This window comes from Cannabis sativa, chromosome 3 (assembly GCF_029168945.1).
Source record: "Cannabis sativa cultivar Pink pepper isolate KNU-18-1 chromosome 3, ASM2916894v1, whole genome shotgun sequence".
Lineage (NCBI taxonomy): Eukaryota > Viridiplantae > Streptophyta > Magnoliopsida > Rosales > Cannabaceae > Cannabis > Cannabis sativa.
This window is the reverse complement of record NC_083603.1, coordinates 11,273,394-11,284,191: the sequence shown is the minus strand read 5'-3', so window position 1 is coordinate 11,284,191 and position 10,798 is coordinate 11,273,394. Positions and strand designations below refer to the sequence as shown.

At 32.0% G+C, this 10,798-nt stretch overlaps 1 protein-coding gene across 1 annotated transcript; it reads right to left on the bottom strand.

The window, feature by feature from the left end:
* Positions 1–5,786: 5,786 nt before the first annotated feature.
* On the bottom strand, positions 5,787–9,098 carry LOC115710026 (trihelix transcription factor PTL). The gene is made up of 2 exons (XM_030638327.2): positions 8,328–9,098; positions 5,787–7,556 (listed from the first exon to the last, which is right to left on the bottom strand). Exons 1-2 carry the CDS (start codon positions 8,846–8,848, stop codon positions 6,143–6,145), a joined length of 1,935 nt encoding a protein of 644 aa, XP_030494187.2. The 5' UTR covers positions 8,849–9,098; the 3' UTR covers positions 5,787–6,142.
* Between the last annotated feature and the right edge of the window lie 1,700 nt (positions 9,099–10,798).

The following is a 10,798-nucleotide window of genomic DNA, read 5'->3' as shown; positions in this document are numbered from 1 at the left end:
CCTGTTATGATTAGGCTCAATCTTGAAAGGCTATTCGTGTTCTTTGATTTGTTAGTAAAGCCTACTTTTAGGTCAGGGTGATACGTACATTTTGGGAACACGGTAGTGCAATTGAGTGGGAGCGCTATCATAAACATGGAATCTATAGCTTCTATCTGGCGAATAGTAAGCAAATGATGATCTCCTTCGAGCTTGACCAAACGAACATAAATGGTGGAGTACTCATTTCACATAAGCTGAAATATCATTTATACGGGGTCAAGTGTTTTAAGGAATAAATACATTGTAGGGTGTAACGGTAATTTAATCCCTTTACAGTGTAGATCATTCATATAGAGGATCATTGATCACATTAGGATTATAACAATGGATAACTAATGATGTGTCTATATGGTGGAACATATAGAGCATTCTATATAACTGAGAGTGCAATTCTAAGTTCTATGCGTTGATTCAACGAAGAATTAATAAGTTAGTGAATTTTAGTAATAAATTCTTGATCTACTTATTGGAAGCTCGGTTATATAGACCCATGGTCCCCGCACTAGTTGAGATAATATTGCTTGTAAGACTCATATAATTGGTTTTGATTAATCAATTATAATTCTCAAATTAGACTATGTCTATTTGTGAATTTTTCACTAAGTAAGGGCGAAATTGTAAAGAAAGAGTTTTAGGGGCATATTTGTTAATTATGATACTTTGTATGGTTCAATTAATAAATATGATAAATGACAATATTATTTAATAATTATTTATAGTTATTAAATAGTTAGAATTGGCATTTAAATGGTTGAATTAGAAAATTGGCGTTTTTGAGAAAATCAGATGCAGAAAAGGTAAAACTGCAAAATTGCAAAAAGTGAGGCCCAAATCCACTAAGCATGGCCAGCGACTTTTGTAGGCAATTTAAACTGATATTTTCATTATTTTAATGCCAAATAATTCAAACCTAACCCTAGTGGAATGCTATAAATAGATAGTGAAGGCTTCAGGAAAATTACACTTAAATTTTCTATTTTTCCTTCAGAGAAAAACCTGAGCCTTCTCTCTCCCTATCTTTGGCTGAACCCACTCTCTCTCTCTCTTCCTCATTGAGATTTCGATATACTTAGTGTATGAGTAGTGCCCACACACAGCAAGTGATACCTCAATCATAGTGAGGAAGATCGTGAAGAAAGACTTTCAGCAAGAAGGAGTTTCAGCATCAAAGATTCAGAGAAAGAGATCCAGGTTCTGATATTGATAATGCTCTGCTACAGAAAGGAATCAAGGGCTAGATATCTGAACGGAAGGAGTCATATTATATTGCAGCACCCAATGTAAGGTTTCCTAAACTTTATATGTGTTTATTTCATCGTTTTAGAAAGTTCATATTTAGGGTGTTAATAAACATACTTGTGAGTAGATCTAAGATCCTGGTAAAATAAATTTCTAACAAGAAGTAACCTTAAAATTTAAGGGTATTATGGTCCAAAATCTTAACCTCGAATACACCCGACATTCCAATTGTCTACTTATATTGCCTCACTATTTCTAAAGTACTAAATCATACCAAAAAGTGACTGTATAAGCCATATGTCGCATTCCATTGTTACCGGACATAAAATAAGAAAAACATAAAATTTTTCATGTAACATAATTAACACACTTAGAATTCAAATATATCTCCACAATTGCATAAATAATAATTAAAAGCGTAATTTTAAAATTAAGCCCTAATTATCTACTAATTCTCATTTAAAAATTAAACGATTATTACACTTTGGTCGACCCTAACTATAATTATTAGATCGAGTCACTAGTATACTGCCAATACATACCATTTACACCTTTACATGAATACATGAAAATGTAAATTATTTAAGGTAGGGAAATTGCCAATCATTATACCACACTTTGTGTTTTGACTAATTAAATAATTATAACTTTAATTTTGATTATTTTTTTTAGTTGGGTTTATATAGTTTTTTTTTTTATTATTGAATCAAGTATGTTTCATTACTCAAAAACTTTTTGTATAAATTAACAGCATTCTTCGAATGAGAAGAATCTAAATATCTAGAAAACATTACAAGGTATCAAACCATTCTTTCTTACTATTAGTTGCTGTTTTTTTTTTTTGGCCATGTACATGTAATTCTTTTTTTCACTATATTTTTGACTTTGGCAGCTACATTCTCTATATTTGTATAGGAATTTTACCACAAAATTGCATTTCTTGTACGCTATATTTCGTATACAAGGGCTACTATGACAACAAAAAAAATCGATTTCTTAAGCTTGTTTATTTTCACCTTCCTTATCCACCTTACAATTCTGTTGAGAAAAGTGACAGCTATACATTCTCCAATTCAGCCATGATTTGATCTTCTTCAAACAGTCCAAGGAGAAAGGACAATCAAAGAAGAGATGTGGCTCGACTTCTTCCTCAATATTACAGAGAAAACATTTAGAATTCTCAACTTCTCTGTACTGCTGCAACCTGTCTTTTGTCTTGATTCTATTGATCATAGAGAGCCAAAAAATGAAACTATGCTTGGGTATGTTTAATCGGCTCCAAGCAATTAAATTCCATTCAACTTTGCAAGAGAAAGGCCGAATAGCTTGAAAACCATCCGCCACTTTGTACTTGTCATTCAGCACCTGAGATACATCAAAAATTCCCGTCGCTTTGTCTTTAATGGCGACCATCTTACGCCAATACCAGCTGGCTGTTGGAGTGGTCTTATAGGACCACCAATTTTCCTCCTTGATGTACACATTATGCACCCAATTCATCCACAAATTGTTTTTTTTTTTTTGCAATGGCACAAACATATTTAAACATAGTCGCTAAATTCCAATCCAAGATGCTCTTAAATCCCAATCCTCTTGCCGATTCGAAAAGACATATAGAACTGCAGGTCACAGCTGCTAAACTTGTAAATGTATGACTTCCATTCTACAAAAAACTACGACAGATGGATTCAATTTCATACACAATTTCACCAATATGAATGAATAGCCATCAACACTGAGTTGATGAGAACTATTCTCCCAGCAAAAGATAAATTTCGGATACTCCAAGTTCTTATCATAGCCACCATTTTTTCAACTAAGATACTACAATCATCTGCTAAAATTCTCTTTGGACTAATTGTTACTAAGTACTTAAGTACTTGAAAGGTAGATCATGTTATTGGAAGCCCCAAGCATGAAATACTCTTTGAATATCATTATCACTCATGTTATTGCAAGCACTTTTAGAGGAAGGGTATATACAGTTTACTAGATTTTTAATTGTTATTTATTTATTTATTTTGAATAATTTTAAATGTGAAAAACAGCTTTCATATATTCTTTTATACACATATACAATATAATATTTGGAGAAGACCTTTAATTATTTAATTTTTTTTTTGAAGAACTATCCGGTAAGATATTGTATAACTAGTCCACACATTGTTGGAACTTCAATCTCGTGGGAGGAACCCATAAACCCACAAGATGTGTTTTTTTTTTTGGTCACACCTACCAAATTAATAAGAGTAAGGTAACAAATAATTATTTAATTTCTTAATTACTTAGTGCCCTCAAAATGTGTTGAAGGAATGTGTGGTATTATTATTTGTCATTTCATACACTTGAATAAATCACGATTTTATTTTGTTCTTCTCTGTGGGTTGATTTGACTTACTTGTAAATTATTAGCGTCATGGCTATATATCCTAGCTAGCAATCAAAGGAATGCATTGGGAGAAAAAGCAAGCTTAATTGTAATTGACAATTCATGAAAGAGGAAAAAAGGCAAGAAAGAAAGAAAGAGAAAAAGAAAGGTGTAGTACTTTCAGAGTCGACTGTGACAAGGACTGTAAATGTTTAAGACCTTGTTTGGTTCCCTATGGTGGGAAGCTTCTTCACTCTTTCCCAAGTACTTGCAGTTTCTGTCTCCATACTATACTAAAGTGTTATATATATATATATAATACACGATGGTTTTTGTATCTGTGGATCATTATAGATATCATGCATGTCTGCCCAAAATAAATTCAAAAGTTAGCAAAAACAAAAGGCTACTCATCCATCATCATCATCATATACTTTCCATCTTTTTCATTTAAGATATATCTCTATATATACACATTATCATATAATGCCTTAATTCTTTTGCTCAATGAAAGAGTGGTCCTATCATTCATAATGAAGAAATTAAGGATCTCTATATGAGAAACTTCCTTCGGAGTCAAAAAATCTAAAATTCAAAACAGTAATTATTTTAAATTTTTAATTGAGTGATAGTTTCGAAAGGAACAGCAGATTTCATTTTATATATATATATATATATCTAATTCTAAAATTATATATTTTTTTCTTTTGTTTATTTATAGTACTATTTTGTATTGTCTATTCAGATTTGTAGTTTACAAAAGTGGCGATTCGTTTATTCATAACAATTTTTGCTATTTATGTACATAAAAATAAAGAGTAAATAATAAGTTTATTATTGTTAAACGAAGTAATTAATTATCATGGATTCCAGGAATTAATGAGCTGACCGTACTGGCGTACGTAGATACATGTTGAGTCATTTCATTGAAACCCATATATGATTTTTTTTTCCAATATTATTTGGTGCAAATATATGGATCTACAAAATTTATTAATATGTATTATATATATGTCGTTTTATAAAACCTCTGCATGCTATGTGCTCCAAATTTGTATTAAATACTAATGTTTTTTACAGCTAGTTCTTATAACAATAACAATAATAATAATAAAAAACTTGGAACAATGATTTAGTCGAGAATTTCAGATTTTCAACATAGATTTTTTTTTTTTTTTTTTTAAAAAAAGTTCGAAGATCATAATAAGAAAGTTTAACCTAGTAATTTACTGAATTTTGATTAGACAAATACCAAACCAAAGAGATATAATTGCCTAAAATAGGAAACATATAATGTTGTTTACTAATATTAGTGCCTGTAAATCTTTTCTATATATATATATTGGTGCCTATATAAGTTAAACTTGTTAATAGATAATTAATATTTATATGTTACGACGTACATTATCAAATATTATTTTACATAGCTAGATGACAAATTCATTTGATGCGTATATATATCTGTAGTGTTCTTTTTAATAATTATTTTACTTTCAAAAACCCTCTAAAATCTAATTTACGTATCAATACAAGTACGTCGTATCACTAAATACGAGTCTTTCTTTTTAAATTTAATTTTATATCTTAAAAATACTCGTAACATTTATTTTTAAATAATTTAAATATTACCACAATTATTGGCATACCACAATTTAGATAACCATGCATTTACCAAACACAAGAGGGTGACATATGTTTAACAGTTAATATAATAATTTTAAATACTCAAAGTACAATCTGATCGTATTATACACAGTAACACATGCCTGCTTATAAGGGAATAAATTTATAACATTGTACAAATGATGAGATATTATTTATTTATTTTTTAAAAAAACATCAAATAAACTAAGGTCTAATAGATAGATTCACCAAAGAAATTAATTATTATAATGGAAAATGTTGGGCGCAACACCACCATTAAATCACTATATCATACTCCAGCTATATATGTCCGAGAAATGCTAAAGGGTACTAATGGTACCTAGTACCCTCTTATGTGTCAATATCGCTATTGGTCCAACTAAGTATCGAGTCTCATATAATTTAATATAATAGTTTTTAGGGAGTATCGCTAGCCAATCGCAACGCGACATGTTGAGAAGGTGCTAGGCACCACTGGTACTTAATAGCAATATAGCAGGCAATATAATAAAATATCCATTATTTTCTTGATGATCATATATCAGAATGTCCATATCCCAAGATAAATTCTCAAAAGTCCCTATACATAAATCTCATAATCATGAGTTAGCTCCTTAATTAATTTCTTACAAATTCTAAAACCCAAAACCTCCCATATTCCAAACAAAAGGGGCAATTGAGTTGTCAAACTTTTATATCTCATAATAAGAAGTCAACAATAAAAAAAAAAAAAAAAGAAAAAAGAAGAAGAATAAGACATGGCCATTACCCATAGCTAATCAGCCAGTTGACCAAAAACTACAATGATACTTTGCTCCTTAATGACATGATGATGATATGAGATCGAGATCACTGGTTTTGGCCTCCTTTACTGAGCTTGAGTCCATAATTTTCCCACAAGTGATGATCTCCTTCTCCCATCAAGAAAGGAAAGCAATTATCATGAACATTATTAGCATTATTAGAAGGAGAAGAACCATCGTTGACTTGTTGTAGTGATCTCGCCCCAGCCGTAGTTTGACCATGACTACTCATTTGATCACATGAATAAACTCCTCCTCCTCCTCCTCCATGATTATAGTTATTATTATTATTATTATTATTATCATTAGCTGATGAGTTTTCATTAGTAGTAGTAGTATTATTATTATGAAATAAGTAATTACCAATACTACTACTTCTTGAATTATCTTTTCTCTTCTTACTCAACTCATTATTATTATTATTAGATACCTTCACATAATGGTTGATACTTTCCCACTTGTCTTTGCACATCAAACCACTCCTTTCATAACCCAAACAAGCCAATTTAGCAGCTATGTCCTCCCACAAAACCTCCTCAGGAAAACCACCTTGTTCGAATCTCGAATCCATGCTTGTCCGGAACTGAATCAGTCTAGAAACCTCAGATTCCGGCCAAGTACTCTCGTCGCGGTTTGGTGTTACCCTCTCATCTTCTTCCCGATCAGCAGCTGTAGCTGTTACAGCTGTAGCTGCTAACATTAAACCTTCCTCCTCTTCCTGATCGGGCGAAGAGGAAGAAAGGTTGTAATGTACTTCTTTTCCAGTTAACTTATGCAAAGCATCCATTAAAGCAGCATCCCTAGCTTCAATCCAAGCTCTCTCTTTGGCCCAAAACTTGTGTTCTTTATTGATTCGAGCCGATTCTTGTTTCCTCCATTCCTCTTCCCTTAAACTCCTCTCTTTCTCCTTTTGTTCGAGGGTTCTCATCAGTTTCTCCAACCAAGTCTCTTGCTTCTCCATTAGCTTCCTCATTTGAGAGTCAATGAACTCTTTTATCTTCACTTTCCACCGGCTGCTTCCACCACTACCACTTCTCTTTCTCTTCTCGTTGCTAAAATCATCTTCCGAAGAAGACGAATCGAACTCAGACGAATTCGAGAGGCTTAGGCTGCTTTGATAAGGTCCTTGATAATGATGATCTAATAATTTATTTGGTTGAGATGTTGTAGTAGTAGTTGTAGTGTTTAAGGTTGGGAATGGAAGATTGCTGTTACTGTTGTTGATGAAATGAGGTTCTGGGATTGAAGATGATGAGATTTGATGATGATGACTATTACTGGTTGTTGTTGTTGTTGTATCTCCATAAAGAGCCTCAAGTTGACGAAAGAATCTGTAGTGTTTACCATCTTGTCTTCCGGCTTTACCTTCTTTTGTCTTCTTGTAATATTTATACAAGTTTTCAAATTTCTCTCTGCATTTTTTTCCACTCCTTTGGTACCCATGTTCTTCACACATGATCCTATATAATAATAATAATAACATATGATTAAAATATAATAAAATAAAAGTAGAAGGAACCCTAGCTATCTAGGTAGCTAGCTAGTGTTATGATAATTAGTTCAATAATAGTTTTAAATAATAAAGCTCATAATAGTTTGTGGAGGATGTGATGATGATGATGATGTAAGAAAATCTCTCATTCTCTCTCTCTTCTGGGATTTAATTAAAACTAGGAGTTATAGTGTATGACTGAGATTTATCCCAATAATATATATGGATATTTAAACTTGAAAAACGAAGACGAGTAGTGTAGTAGTAGTAGTAGTACTCGGCCTGCGTGCAGAGCTGGGCAGCTTTCTTACAATTTTTACAGACATCTTTTCATTATATCAGAAGAAAATTGAAAAAAAAAATGATAATAATAATAAGGCAGAAAAAGATGAGTACTTATACTTAATATAAGCTGTCAAAAAGGTCAACCATTCTTTCGGCAAAGCCAGAAAAACTTGCACTTAAAAGAGGAGACACATTTTCAAATCAGAAAGACTTAACCAAGAAATACAGTCTTACTCAGTCCCTATCTTATTGAGAAAATCAAAACACACCATTTTTTTTATTTAGTTTATACTACTCAATTAACTCTTATTATTAGTATAGTGTAACTGTGTTTTTAACCCTTAGAAGAAGAAGAAGAAGAAGAAAATAGAAAAATCAAAATCAGAATAAATTAAGAAGAAGGGGGAAAAGGGTTGGTTAATTAATTGTGGAAGGAGAAAGAGAAAGAGCATACCTAGACACTTCATCCCATAAGGGACCCTTTTGATTAGCTTCTTTGAACTTAGAATCAAGACGGGATCTGATCTCCAATAGAGTAAGAGTCTCTTGTCTTGGCCATCTACCCGTTCCACCATCCATCATTCCAAGGCACCCGCCGCTCTCACCCAACTCCAAGCCGCCGCCTCCGCCGCCGCCGCTAAGAGAAGGAGCCGAAGTAGCCGTAATAGTAGTAATAGAGGCGCCGCCTGAGGTAGCCGCTGAGTTATCAGACATCATAAACTGATGATGTTGTTGTTGATGTTGATGATGATGATGGTGATTAAATCCACGTGGCAGAATATCGGCGGCGGCGGGACCAACTACTGGATGACCACCCATCATCATCATCTCAAAGGGTTGAACCGACGGACTCATCCCAGGCCGGTGATGACCTGGGAAAAGCTCAGTAGGTTGTGGGATTGCCGGAAAATGAGACCTTGTTCCGTTCATTAACTGCCTTAGATCCGCCATGCCGTACTGATCCTCCATTTCCATGGAGCTTATTATAACAATAGAAGCTCTTTTCTCTTACTCAGCTCACTCTCTCTCTCTCTTTGATTTTTTTTCTTTTATACAAAGAATGAAAGAAGGATAAATCTTTAGAGAGAGAAAGGGGAGAGAAGAGAAGAGAGAGAGAGAAGCAGCGGTAGAGTCGGATCGTGTCGTCCACGAAAAAGCTATACAAACTTAAGAAACAGCACATTGGTCCCTCCCATATCATGTGTATCTACAATTTTACGCGACTGTGAAAAACGACAATCGAATTCTCTATCTTTCTCTCTCTCCTTAAAACGATGTATAGTTTTGTGTCGTTTCAATAGACTTGAAGTATCGGTAGTAGTAGAGTGCAGAGAACAAACACGTACAATTGTGTGTTTTCAGAGAGAGAGAGAGGGTGTGGGTGTGGCAGTGTAGTGAAGTGATGGCGTATGAGGGAATGACACGTGGTGAGGTGTAGAGGAGGAGTGGAATACAGAGGAGTTGTGCTCCTGATGACGCGTGTACAGTGCTTAGGATCCGACCTTTTTGACCATTTTCTTTCTTTCTCTCTGAGCTAAGACACTGGAGACTCTCTGGCTGGTTCCAGCGTACTACAGGTTCCGACCAATTAGAGGTTTCCACGTCAGCCTGAATAAATTCCTACTTTCTCACCCTCTGTGGGCTCGTGTGATGAAGTTAAGCCCAAATGCCCAATAATGTTCAGAAGTGCTAAAATTCAGTCCGCACTTTTTTTTATATTGCTATTAGTAAATATTATTTTTAAAAATATTTTAATTAACTATAAAAAATTATTTTAAAAAATATTAAACACTATTAATATCTAACAATACTTAATAATATTAATGCTAATTACTTTTAATTCACTTAAGATCGTTGTTTATATGACTATTACATATATTATGACTCAATATATATTAAAATGTCACCCTAAAAAATTAAAACATAAAGTAATAAGATAATAATTATAAAATGTGACATGTAATATCATAATACACTTTTATAATATATATTAAATATCATTTTTTTTTTGTAAGTAAGAATTTTATTATAAAGTATCAATTATTAAAAAAAGAAACAACAAAGCACTACTAATGTGTTATACTTAAATTATCTTTTTTTTTTTTTTTTTTTGAAACGTATACTTAAAACTATCTAACCATTCAATATCCTCGGTACTAGCTTTTTCTATTCTGAATTGAGAAAATCTAAAACAAATTTCTATTTTAATAAAAATACAGTATTATCTAAAACAAATTTTCTTAAAGGAATAATTACAAAAGGTACTATTTTTTGTAAAATATTTACATTTTTACGTTCAAAGAATATTTTTTTACATTTTTACGGTTTTCTAAAAAATAACACGAAAAAGAACATAAAATTAACAAGAAAACAACATAAAAGTAACATGAAAATAACAACAAAAAAACAACAAAAAATAACATACAAATAACAAAAAATTAACAACAAATGAACAAAATTTCAACATAAAAAGATCGTATTTTATGTAAACAAAATCAAAAAATCGTAAAAATATTTAAAATTTCGCGAAACCGTATTTTGTTATTTTTTTGTTATTTTTGTGCATTTGTGTGTCCACTTATTGTAGACCAAGCATTTATCAAAATAATAAAAATCTCTCTTCTTAACTTGGACCGCCTATACTTGTTGATTCATTTTAGACTATATATCATTTTCTTTATTAATAATAATAAATTATTATTTTTATTTAATTATATTACGGTCAAAATTTTTATCTAATCAAGAAATAAAAATGATTAAATTCATGTTATAGTCGTTTTAAATTGGTATATCATTATCCAGGCGTTTTTTAATTGCCATTTAGCACTATTATTTTACAAAGTAATAGAAGTGATGTATTCTGCCAAAAAAATGGATTACGTATATTTTACAAAGTAATTAAAACTTTATTTTCGAAAAATGGTC